General features: G+C 40.6%; 1 protein-coding gene across 1 annotated transcript; it reads right to left on the bottom strand.

Annotated features, from left to right (window-relative positions):
* Window positions 1–277: 277 nt before the first annotated feature.
* On the bottom strand, window positions 278–14,054 carry bnc1 (basonuclin zinc finger protein 1). The gene is made up of 5 exons (XM_072695473.1): window positions 14,046–14,054; window positions 8,804–8,906; window positions 4,355–4,590; window positions 1,134–2,908; window positions 278–899 (listed from the first exon to the last, which is right to left on the bottom strand). Exons 1-5 carry the CDS (start codon window positions 14,052–14,054, stop codon window positions 278–280), a joined length of 2,745 nt encoding a protein of 914 aa, XP_072551574.1.
* Between the last annotated feature and the right edge of the window lie 825 nt (window positions 14,055–14,879).

Genomic DNA, 14,879 nt, shown 5'->3' on the forward strand with positions numbered 1-14,879 from the left:
TCTCAGGTCATTCTGTAATCGTCCTGGATGCTGAACCAGCCAGTAGTTAAGACCAGCCTTGTTTTGACTGTGAGTGTAGATTAGCATCTTGATTGCCCTGCAAAATTTAAATAGAATAGACAAAACACATGAAAAAGAATCATTTCCAAACATCTCAGGACATCTGATTCTTTCGTTTGTGATGGTGAGTTTTCTGAATGTTTTATAAAGGTCTGTGCTTTTCACTGTATTTCTATACTTTTTTCAGTGAGAGAGATGTGTTTTTTGCAGGCTTGCTCTACTCCTTGTTAAGGACGGTGTTTGCAGCGAGGTTCCGGTGTAAATTCGGGTTCTGGCTGTGTCGGTTTCGGCTCCTGACGGAGGAGAACGTGGTATCGCATCCTGGTACCTTGCACTTGTGCAGGAGCCGAAGGTGTACGGTTTTATAGTGCGCCCTGAATGTGCCCTTGTTGCTGTAAACCTTCTGACAGACGTGGCAGGTGATGGGAGAGGAGCTCTGGAGCTGCTGAGCGGCTGGCGATGCCGCCAGACCAGTGGTCAGCCCATCACAGCTTTCGTCACTGTCCTCAAGGGGGAGTCCTTCCTCACTGCCGACATCAGAGTCCCAGGAAGAGGAGTGACCACTTCCTCTGGTGCTCAGATCCAGCACAGCCTCATCTTCCAAAACGTCTTCAGCCGGGCCCTCAATGTTCTCCACCACTTTACTCATGGGGAAGACCAGGCCCATGCGATTGTTCCCCTTAAAGATCACTGACGTCTGGCTCAGAGGCTCTTTATGAGGGAAATCGGCATGAGCGTCACCGGGAAGGTCTCTGCATGACGGTGTGAACGTTGCACCTGGTGAGCTGTAATGATCTTTGGTCAGTAGCTTGTGATGTAAATTCAGATTTGCACTGTGTCTAGAGGAAAAAACAACAATACACAATCAATCAATATGCTTTTTGGTGTGCTGTGCAGTGGTTCCTAACCCTGGTCCAGGAGCATCGCTGTCCGGCACACTCATTTGTTTGGCTGGACTGATGTCTCAGATGGAAAACATCAAAACATGCAGGACAGCGGTTCTCTAGGACCACCATTAGGAACCTCTGGTGTCGTTACACACACACTATAACAGAATGATAGCAGCATCTCACCTGTCTCTGCTCCTGCGAGAGGGGAAGGCAGCATTGCAGCCTGCGACAGTGCACATATGCATCTCCTTCAGGTGTACGCTGCGATAATGCATTTTCACACTGTAAGGGTTTTTAAACGATTTATTGCAGCTCTCGCAGTGATGGAGAAGCTCATCTTCCTCATCATCTTCACAGGTAATTATCTGCAAGTCTCCTCCACCATCAGCACACACGGCTCTTAGATCGTCCCCACAGATCTCTGCATCTTCTGTCTGACAGGGAGTTTTTCTCAGCTCGTTGTCCTCACAGTAGGATTGGTCCTCCAACTGCTGGGACTCCCTGTTGCTGGGGCAGTGGGGGTCTTTCTGGCTGCTGCTGAAGGGAGATGGGCATGCAGTGATGCAGCTTTCATGCTGGGGGTGCTTGGCCTCTGACTGTGCTCCATCTGTGTGGGACAGCTGTGTTAGGACGTTCTGAGAGATGGTGCCACGTTCCTCATAATCAGTGTGCACTACATACTCCATCCCAGCATCCATGCTGGCAGGTACACTCTCGTCTTCATCAGATCCGCTGCCCTCAGCCAGTTCGTCCTTCTCTATCTTTATGGGCATGCTGGACTTGCGGGATTTCTTCTTGGGCACAGGCTCAGAGCTGTTCCCCATCTCTCTAACACTGACCGAAACGGAGGAGGAGAGCAGCGGGAGGGAGGGCAGGTTTCCAGGTGTGTTTGCCAGCTCTGCAGGAGTCACTAGGCTGCGATAGAAGGGCAGCACAGGCTGCACAGTTTTCAGGTTGGGAAAGAGGATGCCGCTGTGACTGACGCTAGGGAAGGAGCTGTGCATTTTGGGCTCAGCACTGATGTAGCCAGGGACAGACCTGCTGCTGTCTGCTGAACCCGTTGCTACTCCAAACTCTCGTTTCTCTGCCTGAGGGCTGCCCTCTTCTCCCCCGCTCAAGCCACCCCTCAGGTCCTTATCTCGATTGTTGCGGTTCATGGGCATGTGCAGACGTGGATTAGGGTTGGCGCTGTGGCGGTTGCGACTCCGCAGAGAGCTGAAAACCATGTTGCAGCCCTCAATTGTGCACTTGTGCTTAATCTTGAGGTGTACTGCATTGTAGTGGATCTTGAGCGTGCCCTTGTCATAGAAGGTCTTCTCACAGGCACTGCAGAACACACGGCCTTTCTTCATCACCATACTTTTCTCTCCTGGCCGGATCTTGGATTCCGGGGACATCTGGGTGATGTCGGAGCTGATGGAGGGGGTGCAGGGTGTCGAGGGTGATGAGTAGTTGTCGCTAATTGTAAAATCCTCACATTCCAACTTGGTGCTCACTCTTTCTACATGAACCTCTTCCCTCTCTGGTTCCGACATGAAATGAGAAGAGTTGTCAGGGCTGGAGTCCAGAGTGTCACGCCTCACTGGTGCCTCCTGCTGGCTTGACTCTGATCTGGAGCTCAGCAGAGGAGCAGGGACGGAGTTGAGCAATTGCAAAGGCAGCATGAAAGCCATGTTGCTGTTCACCAAACTCTCAAAGGGGTGGCCATTGCTTCTGCTCAGAGGCTCTGACTTAGGCAGAGGGGCTGTGGGACGTTGCATGCTACTCTCTATGAAGCTGCGAATGTCAGAGTTGGCTCTGGCCGTTGGCACGACGACCGCCTGTCCTTCTTTGTCCTGCAAGGCCATGAGCTCCACAATGGACTTGGTCTCTCCGAAGCGAAGGAACTGCTGCAACGTTGCAATCTCCTCCTCAAAGGTCATAATGGCCCAGCGGTCCAGCACTTTGCCTGCCACATCCTACATGACATGCACAGAATTTCATTTGCATTATGAATCAAAGCTCAAGCACTTGGGACCTCAAATACCCAATAGTACAACTCTGACAGTCTGACAATGCCACTAAATAAAGAGTTGTCAATGCATCTAATCGATCTGGACATGAAAGCTCTAATTACTGCAGCACATCTGTAACATCATTTTTCTTCATTTGGATGATCTGGACTGCCCTGTTGGGGGAGTTGTCGGTGGGGGGGATTCAGACAGGCCAACCATGAACCTGCCTGTAATTACACATGAGTGCTAGCAGTCTTTCAAAGTCATACAGCAGCTTCGTGCTGTAGCCAAGATAAATATTTCATCATACGGCATTCATTTATGCTTCTGTGGAGGATTTGACTTTACGTTCACCGTTAGACGAGCTAACGAGAATTAAACACAACCACCTGAATACTTAATGATCAGCAAATTGAACAGAGACCTCCTGCGCTTTAATTTCTGTAAAAAAAAAAAGTGACAAAATTGTATTTACACACTTCACTGTGATCACTCGGAAGCTGGACTGGGGTGGAAAGGCGCATACAGTGTATACAGTGTGTGTGTGTGTGTATGTGGCTTACAGCCTGGTGTGTGAAGAGCTGAATCTGTTTAACTGGAATATTCAAAACGTGAAAGAACCCCACCTTCACTATGTACTTTGTTTTGATTTAGGCCCCTCCCACTCTTCACTGTTCCCTGGCTGATTAGTGGTAAATTAACCCTTTAACACTCCAAGGCTTATTACATACTAAGGCCCAATAACTCCAGGGACGTCTATACAAACTGGTTGGGCTATTCTTTGGTAATGGAAGGTATATGTAATATAGCCCGGCGGGCCATAGGTTTTTTAAGGGGTTAGACCGGTTTGGGGTCCAGTGTGAACGTGACTGAAAATCCTGGTAAAATAAGTGACAAATAAAAGTTATTCTGCTGTTCAAGAAAAAAGAACAGTTTAATTAAATCACTGAAAGGTTAAAATTGCTACGACATGTTCCTGATGAGTGTATGTGAACTTCCCACCACAGCTGTGAATGTGAACGTATCTCACTAAAATACTGTCTAAGAGCTGCAAGCGTAAACAAATCTAATAAGCCACAACACTGGTGGTAACAGTAGTCCTGTAAAGGCTTTGGAGAACAGACAGTGATTTCTGATTGGCACATTTAACTTGCTCTGGTTTAACTCTGATTCTGTCCGGTGTTCTCCTGTTCCTGTCTGTTAATGATGTCTTATTCATTACATCTTACATCTTTTATGTGTTTAGTGGGTTTTTTTCTGTTGTTTTATTTAGCCGTGTGAAACACAGTTTCCTCCCAGTGGGTCAGTGAAGGTTGAATTTTGCACTGTTAGAGCTGCTTTGTCGGTAAAGTGATTAGCAGTAAGAATAGAGCTGTTAGCATTGTGTGTGTGTGTGTGTGTGTGGCTGACCTGTAGCACATATCCACGGATGTAATCCTGCAGTGTCCAGTCAAGAGCGCTGAGGATCTGAATGACCTCATCCTGCTTCAGGACGCTGAAGAGTCGGTCCAGCAGGATCTTCAGGCGGACGGGGATGGCCTGCGTGCCGTACAGCATTAGACTGCAGATGTCGAACACCACGTCAGAGTGAACGATCTCCACCTGACTGCCCTGGTACATGTGATGCACCTTCAGCTTGCTCAGGGCTGCAGCATGAGAAGAACACACACGCACACACACACACACACACACACACACACACACACACCACGTACAGATCAGATTAAGCATCTCTAACATTTTCACCTAAAAATTATTTTCTTAGCAATGACAGAAGATTAAATGCAATAAATGCAATGAAAAATTATAAACAGTATAAAAAAATGCAATTCTGTAAAAGATCAGAAAGATCAGGAGGAGGAAGTTTAATCAGCCAAATTAAAAATGGAATATTTGTATTCAGCAGCTGAAGTGTTAAAAAATGTAAACATATGTGTAACACTTTCCTTTCAATTATAAACTATTTGTTTAGTGACATCCAAAAAAGTAATCATCATTATTATTATTACTACTACTAATAATAATAATAATAATAATATAATAATAATAATAATAATAATAATAATAATAATATAATAATAATAATAATAATAATAATAATAATAATAATATAATAATAATAATAATAATATAATAATATGTGTAAGTAACTTTGTAGTTATTTGATCATCATTACAATATATGATTAAATGTAAAATATGGCATTAATACTGTTGACCATTTGGTAAATATTCTTTAATATTCTTTAAATATATGTATATAAGTATTTTTATTATATATATATATATAGTAAGATAAATAAATTATATAAACTGATTTTTGTGTATTAATATTTAATCAATGTATACACAAAATATCATTAATGGCTATTATTTGTTATTTAATAGTCACACACACATAAATATACAAGATTGAATGTTTAGATAAGTAGAACAATTATAGATAATAGATCATTAAAGTATGTCACTAAATAAACTGTTAATAACTGAAATGGAACCATTTGTTAATACACATGTATTACAACAACTGTATAATTATTAACTGCATCAACAAACTATTGGTTAAACAGATCTGGTTAATTATGAAATAGTTTTAATGATTCTTATTAATAATAATAATAATAATAATAATAATAATAATGGACAAATAAATAATGAATTTTTGGTTATGATAAAATGTTTAGAGGGGACAGAAGTTCAAATGAATATGTAGGAAAGCCTTCAGACTCTTCCTCTTATTGTGAGTAATCATTTTTGATAAAGGTTTTTTATTAGAATGTCTTATATTACAGGATTGACACATCAGCTATTAACCATTTAACTGTAACACTGAGGTTTTTAGTTAAAATACATCTCCAATATTACCTATAATCATGAGCTGCCGTCGATCAGACTCTCGATTTGTTCGTTTGTTAGTTTAAGCAGACTATTATTCCTCCTAACAGAACTACTGCAGCCTCTTCACTGCATGGTGATAGGGGGAGAAGATGTATGGGTGGGGTAATTGGTATACCAAATTGGGGAAAAAGTAACAAGTTTTTCTGCCTCTAAAACATTTTCTGATTGTGATCCACACACAGGCATTAACCAATAATACCATGTGTCCCCTTCCCCTTTCCTAGTGTTGTAGAATCTGAATCAATGTCTTCGGCTTGTGTCTGGTAAATGTGTGACATCTACAGTGTTAACGTCTACATTTCATCACTGTATGAATTTGATTTAAATAAATAGATAAAAAGAGTTCTGGTGTTGTTTGGTTTGCTGAACAGAAAGCTCTGAAGGCATTTTCACACCTACTGTACAGTTCATTGGCTCTGGTCCAAACCAGTTAATGAGTTTATAAACTTGGAGCATTTCCCCTTCTGACTACTGCAGATTTCTGTGCATTTTCACATGGAGCAACAGCAGAGGTGGCATTCGTTCACTGTAATTATCTAAGCAATATATCAGGTGAAACGGCTAAATAGCAGCCAATTAGCTCCAACTTGCGGAGTACACCTGACAGTGGGGTCAGATCAAGGTCAGATCAAGTTCTCAACACACCCCTACAGAGTTTATTTGGGACCGAACCGAAACCACCTCTTCTCAAGGGTCTCAATGCGGTTGTTTTGGTCCACATTCGAAAGCAATTACTGTATTCACAACTGCCCAGTTGAATCTCACCAAGGCTGAAACAAGCCAGAATCCGATTTAACCGGGCTAAAAAGTGTTTCTTTTAATGGCTAGTTAAAAAAGCAGACTTAAAAGAAAGTTAAAGCTCAGCCTGTCCAACTCCATCTCCAGTTCTGCTCAGTCTGAGTCCAGCTCTGATTTACTACTCTAACACACCTGATTACACTCAAATTTAGACTAAACTGAGCTGCAGTAAATCTCAGTCTTAGACTAAAATACCAACCGGACTAAAGCAGGTTTGGACTAAACTCAAACTAAACTGGACTAAAGCTGCATTAGACTGAACTCAAACTAAACTGGACTAAACTGCGTCAGACTGAATTCAAACTGAGCTGGACTAAAGCTGCATCAGACGGAACTCAAACTGAGCTGGACTAAAGCTGCATCAGACTGAAGTCAAACTGAGCTGGACTAAAGCTGTGTCAGACTGAACTCAAACTAAACTGGACTAAAGCTGCGTCAGACTGAACTCAAACTAAACTGGACTAAAGCTGCGTCAGACTGAACTCAAACTGAGCTGGACTAAAGCTGCGTCAGACTGAACTCAAACTAAACTGGACTAAAGCTGCGTCAGACTGAACTCAAACTGAGCTGGACTAAAGCTGCGTCAGACTGAACTCAAACTAAACTGGACTAAAGCTGCATCAGACGGAACTCAAACTGAGCTGGACTAAAGCTGCATCAGACTGAAGTCAAACTGAGCTGGACTAAAGCTGTGTCAGACTGAACTCAAACTAAACTGGACTAAAGCTGCGTCAGACTGAACTCAAACTGAGCTGGACTAAAGCTGCGTCAGACTGAACTCAAACTGAGCTGGACTAAAGCTGCGTCAGATTGAACTCAAACTAAACTGGACTAAAGCTGCGTCAGACTGAACTCAAACTAAACTGGACTAAAGCTGCATTAGACTGAACTCAAACTAAACTGGACTAAACTGCGTCAGACTGAATTCAAACTGAGCTGGACTAAAGCTGCATCAGACGGAACTCAAACTGAGCTGGACTAAAGCTGCGTCAGACTGAAGTCAAACTGAGCTGGACTAAAGCTGTGTCAGACTGAACTCAAACTAAATTGGACTAAAGCTGCGTCAGACTGAACTCAAACTGAGCTGGACTAAAGCTGCGTCAGACTGAACTCAAACTAAACTGGACTAAAGCTGCGTCAGACTGAAGTCAAACTGTGCCTTCTAAAGCTGCGTCAGACTGAACTCAAACTAAACTGGACTAAAGCTGCGTCAGATTGAACTCAAACTAAACTGGACTAAAGCTGCGTCAGACTGAACTCAAACTGAGCTGGACTAAAGCTGTGTCAGACTGAACTCAAACTAAACTGGACTAAAGCTGTGTTAGACTGAACTCAAACTAAACTGGACTAAAGCTGCGTCAGATTGAACTCAAACTGAGCTGGACTAAAGCTGCGTCAGACTGAACTCAAACTGAGCTGGACTAAAGCTGCGTCAGACTGAACTCAAACTGAGCTGGACTAAAGCTGCATCAGACGGAACTCAAACTGAGCTGGACTAAAGCTGCGTCAGACTGAAGTCAAACTGAGCTGGACTAAAGCTGTGTCAGACTGAACTCAAACTAAACTGGACTAAAGCTGTGTTAGACTGAACTCAAACTAAACTGGACTAAAGCTGCGTCAGACTGAACTCAAACTAAACTGGACTAAAGCTGCGTCAGACTGAAGTCAAACTGTGCTGACTAAAGCTGCGTCAGACTGAACTCAAACTAAACTGGACTAAAGCTGCGTCAGACTGAACTCAAACTGAGCTGGACTAAAGCTGTGTCAGACTGAACTCAAACTAAACTGGACTAAAGCTGTGTTAGACTGAACTCAAACTAAACTGGACTAAAGCTGCGTCAGATTGAACTCAAACTAAACTGGACTAAAGCTGTGTCAGACTGAACTCAAACTGAGCTGGACTAAAGCTGCGTCAGACTGAACTCAAACTGAGCTGGACTAAAGCTGCGTCAGACTGAACTCAAACTGAGCTGGACTAAAGCTGCGTCAGACTGAAGTCAAACTGAGCTGGACTAAAGCTGCGTCAGACTGAACTCAAACTGAGCTGGACTAAAGGTTTAAACAAACTGTGCGTTTATTTCATTTTCATGATTACAGAGTTGCAAATTGATGTATGTGTGTGTGTGTGTGTGTGTGTGTGTGTGTATGTGTGTGCATGTCTTACCGTGGGCCACCCAGCCATGTCTGCAGTTTTCACACTGTCGCCGTCTCAGTTTCCCTGGACTAAAACTGTCACAGGAACAGTTCACCATCGTACAGCAAATAGCCTATAACACACAAACATACACACACACACACACACACACTTAATTGCTTGATTGATTTTAATTGCATTTGGTGTTTAAATACTATTTTCTGCTTCATTTCTGTTTGATTTAAAATTATATTTATTGTTTCATTTCTGTTTGATGTTAGATTTTGTTTGATGTTAAATTCTGTTTATTTTCCCTTTGATTTTAAAATCCTTTTGGTGTTCAAATACTGTTTGCTGATGTTTAATTTCTTTTTAAATCCCAGTTGGTGTTTAATTTCAGTTTGCCGTTTAAATACTGTTTGCTGTTTAATGTATATTTTAAATTCCACACAGCAAATTTGCCAGTGTTAAATTAACACTGTTAGTGTTCAATTCATTTGCTGTACTATTGGGGTTTAAGTTCTGTTTAATGTTAGATTTAGTTTGATGTTAAATTCTGTTAAATTTCTGTTTGATGTTAAATTAAATTTCATGTTAAATTCAGATTAATTTCTGTTTGATATTGAATTCTGTTTTCGTTTTGTTTGGGTTATGGGTATGGGTAATAACCAGTCATAATAATAGCAGAACACAGAGCGTCAATATTTAACAATACTTTCCTGCCTTTCTTCCATCTATCTGAAGTTCCATTTCCTCGACTAAATAAATCTTCCTCTTGTTGTTAAACAGTTGTTGTACTGCAGCAATGAACATTCTGCAACTATGTTCATTCTTACAGCGTGTCTCTTGTGTTTTACTTTATACACATACATTAACCCTTAACATATTAGCCCTTATTCAGATCCTGCTGCTGTGGATTCAAGCCACATTCCTCTCATCTAGCAGTAAACACCCCCCCCCACACACACACACATGGACATGGGGGACATGACTAATGATGATTTCATATTAAATTAATTGTTATAAATTCCATGTTGTACCTAAACATAAATTCTATCACATCAGCTTCAGTGAATAGTTTTTCTGTAGTTTTTACACATGTTCTTATAGTGAAAGTAAAGCAACAACAACAACAATAATAATCATCATCATCTTATTATTATTATTATTATTATTATTATTATTATTATTATTATTATTATTATCTTCTACAGAGCTTGTAAGTTTAATATATGAATAATTGGAATTGCATTTGCAGCCATAAATCAAACAATCACACAATCAAACGAATCAAATGATCTGTTTAATATTTAAATAACTACTGCATAATTATATTTCAAATGTAACAGAACCACATTGCTTAGGAAGCTACAGAACCTGTCAATAAAACAGTGAAAGATGAAGACTGTAAAAGGTTCTTGTCAGCAAAACCTTAATATGATGTTTACATTATGTGAATTTGTAGTAAATAATAAACATGTAAATCAGACAGAGAAGCGCTGTGTATGTGTGTGTGTGTGTGTGTGTGTGTGTAAGACAAGGAAAAATTGTGTTGTTTATAGCTGAGCGCTGAGTGACACAGCAAATGTTTCAATAATAAATATAAATAAAGACTTAAATTAACTGTACTGTTTAAACTAACAGTGCAGGGTCTACTCTAATATAAATAAACACATTTACAATTTAAACCTACTTAAACTATCCATTATTTTTACCAGCCATGCAAAACGCAGTAACTGTAATAGTGTGTGTTTGTATGTGTGTGTGTTCAGCAGGTGCAGTTAGATCTCAAAATCAGCTGAATCTTATCAAACAGATTCTGATTCTGAAATTTCTCTAGAATCATTGTGCGTTCTTACAAGGAAAGGTTAAGTGAGCATTACACTGAACACTCTCTCTCTTGCTTTAGCAGTTAAGAGTATTCTTATACTAACATGTTTCAGAGAAACTGGTCCCTAAAGAATAGTTAAAGAACAGTTAGCAAATAAATAACAAACATTTAACAAACAAAAAGAACCATAAACAAACAGATAAAGAACAGATAACAAACAGATAAAGAACAGTTAACAAACGGATAAAGAACAGTTAACAAACAGATAAAGAACAGTTAACAAACGGATAAAGAACAGTTAACAAACGGATAAAGAACAGTTAACAAACCATCTACAAACAGATAAAGAACAGTTAACAAACAGATAAATATTGTTAAAGAACAATTAACAGAAACAACAATTAACAAAGAACAGCTAAAACAGATCAGTTACTGATAAAAAAACAGTTAATAAACATAGAACATTTAACGAACTGACAAAGAACAGTTAATGATCAAAGAACAGTTAAAGAACAATTAATGAACAAAGAACAGTTAATGAACCGACAAAGAACAGTTAACAAACAGATAACGAACTGTTCAAGAACAGTTAACAAATACACATCACTGTTAGTCACAGTAAATATATCTTCCACAAACACACTCCACAGCAATGCACTACAGCACAACACACTCCACCACAACACACTCTAGCTCAACACACTCCACTTTGCTGTAACACACTCTGCCACAACACACTCCACCACATACATACTTCATTACAACACACTTTGACATACTGCCACAACACACACCATATCCCACTCCACCACACTGCACCCCTCTACAACACACTCTACCACAATTCACTCCATCACAACACTCAGCAAAAACAGACTGCCTCAACACACTTTGACATGACACAATTTGCCACAACACTTTTCACCACAAAACACACTCCACTATTGGGCCACAACGCACTCCAATACACACTTCAACTTGACCCCTAGCAAACCAGTCCGACACAAACAGATTCTGTCACAACACACTCTCTTACAAATACACTCCACCTCAATGTATTCCATTCCATTCAACACACACAACAAACATACTCCACCACAACACACTGACAAACACACTCCATACATGCCACAAACACACTTCACCAAACACTCAATCTCTCTGTAACACACACCAACAGTCTGCCACCATGCACTCCACAACACTCCACCATAACTCACTCCACCAAAACACATTCCACCACAACACACTCCACTACAACACACTCCATTACAACACACTCCGCTACACCACACTCCATTACAACATTCTGCTACAACACACTCCACCAAATCACACTCTGCCACAACACACTCTGCCACAACACACTCCACCAAATCACACTCTGCCACAACACACTCTGCCACAACACACTCCACCAAATCACACTCTGCCACAACACTCTGAAACATGCACCATCAAAAACACACTCCAGCACACCACACTCCACCACTAACAGTTTGCATCAACTCTCCGCCCCATATCACTCCACAACACACAGTGCCACAATACTCCCGCCAAAACACACTCCATTATAACACACTCCACCATAATACACCTGCTTTCAAGTCTACAACTGAGTTTGCAAAATTCGGCTGAATTTGTCTTTAACCCCCTCCAAAAGCAGTGTTTATTAATCCTGCTCTGGGAGCCCGCTGCTCTTTTAGATGTTTGTAGATGTTTGCAGCTTGTTTCCTGTATTTAAGCTTAGCTTGGCTACGTTAGCTTAGCTGTGTTAGCCTAAATATGGAATGCTTCTGCAATGACGAGAAACCTTAAAAAAATTTAATGTAAAAATATGTTGTTGGGTGTGTGTGTGGGGGGGGGGGGTTACTTTATCAGAACTGTTTGTGGACATCTTTGGTTTAAAAAGGGTCTTCTGGTTATGTGATGCTGAATATCCATTACTTTATCCTTCTCCCAGTCTGTGCGTGCAGTTACCTGCAACTCCATCAGGCAGTGGACAGAAGAGAATCCAGCATCAGATAAACACACAGACATACACACACATGTGCACTGATCACCATCACACCCCTCTGACCTCTCACACTCCACTGCTGGCTGTGAAACAGTGTTTGGGCAGCAGAAGCAACAGCAGCCTCCGCACACATACACACAGAGATAGAGAGAGAGAGAAAGAAAGAAAGAGAGAGAGAGAGATAGAGAGAGAGAGTGCTTGAGCAACAGTGCGCAGGAGAAGACAATTCCAAAAATGTGAATTAAAAAAAATAATAATTACTCTCTGACCAATTATGTTTAAAAAGCATACTTCTAAATTGACTGATTAAAATAACAACAATAATAATTACAGTGTAATGACTAAAAAAAATAAAATATAAAAACAAACATTAATTACAGAATAACTGTATACATTAATTTTATTTACATTTTTAGGATGAAAAATAAGCAAATATTTTCATACATCCTCACGCCTGACAACTTATTTTAACATAATATATATTTATTTAATTATTTACATAAAAATATATAATATAAAATATAATATATATGATATAATATATATAATATATAATATAATATATAAAATATTTACAGTCTATGTATGTTAAAATTTTTAATATTTATATTTATTTATGTTAAAATCAATGTAAAAAAGTAATTATTTATACTTTACTATACCATTTATATAAAAATAAAGTAGGGTAAATATTTACAGTCGAACTACGTGAACAAAATAATGATGTGCTGTTTATGTTAAAACAATAACAGATCTATTACATTCTAAGTATTTATTCTAAGTATATAATATTATTATATATTATTTACCAACTGATCATTAATGTTAAAATAAATAAGTCTGACAGTTTAAATTACAGTGGTCTGACTGTTTCTACAGGGGGGACAGAGCACATTTAAAAAGACCAACTAACTCTCTCTCTCTCTCTCTCTCTCTCTGCAGCTCAAACAAATATAACAGTTATTTGGACATGTTCACCTTCACCGGCGTTGCTCAATGTATTTTATTGCCTCCATTTCTCTCTCTCTCTCTCACTCTCTCTCTCTCTCTCTCACACACACACACATACACACACCGAGCTGGGCTAATTGTTGCATTAAGGCTGTAGCACTGCATTACTCTGGGCTTGAATTACATTCCAATAGAGAGTGGACAGCTGAGTGCTGTTTAACACACACACATATACACTTAAACACACACACACACTTTCAGATCATACTGAGTGACCAGAACAAAAAAAAATAAACAAACATCAAATCAAACTTCAGAAGTGAACAACTCTGGACATCTGGAAAAGACAAATAACAGTGTGTCTGTGTGTGTGCGTGCGTATGTTTATGTGTATGTGTGTGTATATGTGTGTGTGCGTGAAGCGCTGTGTTGGCACACACACACTTCGTCCAGCCAGCAGGTTTAGCTCTTACCTGAGCCATGATCCTACACTGCAGATTCCAGCCGTGCTGAGAACTTCCTGGCCATTTCCTGCTCCTGTCTGTACAAGTTCTGCAGAGAGAGAGAGCCACCACACACACCTACCCACACTCACACACAACCTTCTCCTGAAATTCACTCTCCTGTTAAACACACACACACACTGCTGTCCATGCTGCTGCGCTCACACACTAAACTAAACTACTCAAGATGTGTGAGATACTCTCTCCCACTCTGTCTCTCTCTCTCTCTCTCTCTCTCTCTCTCACACACACACACACACACATACACACCTCCATGCCCCTCCCCCTCCCCCGGCAGGGCAGAGTCGCTCACAGCTGGCTGGACGAGGGCATGACACTCATCTTTCACACAGATTTGATCAAAAGGAATCACAAAGGCTGGAGGCAGTGCTAATGCAGTCAGGAGAGACTCTCTCTCTCTCCCACTCTCCCTCTCTCTCTCTCTCCCTCTCTGTGTCCAGCAGCTCCAGTAATGCATTAAATCAATGTAGCCCAGCATAAAGCACACTCCACTGTTGGACTGTGTGTGAGAGAGAAAGAAAGAGAGGGAAAAAGAGAGGTGTGTGTGTGTGTGTGTGTGTGTGTGTGTGTGTGAAGAGTCTCAACAAGTTGTACCCTGTGTCTGCAGCAATGCTGTGGTTTTCTTTAGACACGGCTGCTTTCAGGAATCCAGTAATTCTGTGTGTCTACAGTTTGTTACAGTGCTCTCCTCTAATGTTCCGATCTTTTACACACGATGAAGCTGATGATGAAGGCACTACTTTTTTTCAGACACCTTTAGGAAGTAAAAGACTGTACGTCAAG

The sequence above is a fragment of the Salminus brasiliensis genome, chromosome 13 (genome assembly GCF_030463535.1).
Source record: "Salminus brasiliensis chromosome 13, fSalBra1.hap2, whole genome shotgun sequence".
Lineage (NCBI taxonomy): Eukaryota > Metazoa > Chordata > Actinopteri > Characiformes > Bryconidae > Salminus > Salminus brasiliensis.

What these genes read in the sequence shown, in the direction of transcription:
- bnc1 (XM_072695473.1), bottom strand. An exon ending in ACATGGCTGGGTGGCCCACG is followed by an intron (nt 4,591 to 8,803) that starts GTAAGACATGCA and finishes CTCATGCTGCAG; the next exon opens with CCCTGAGCAAGCTGAAGGTG. An exon ending in TCCGTGGATATGTGCTACAG is followed by an intron (nt 2,909 to 4,354) that starts GTCAGCCACACA and finishes CATGTCATGTAG; the next exon opens with GATGTGGCAGGCAAAGTGCT.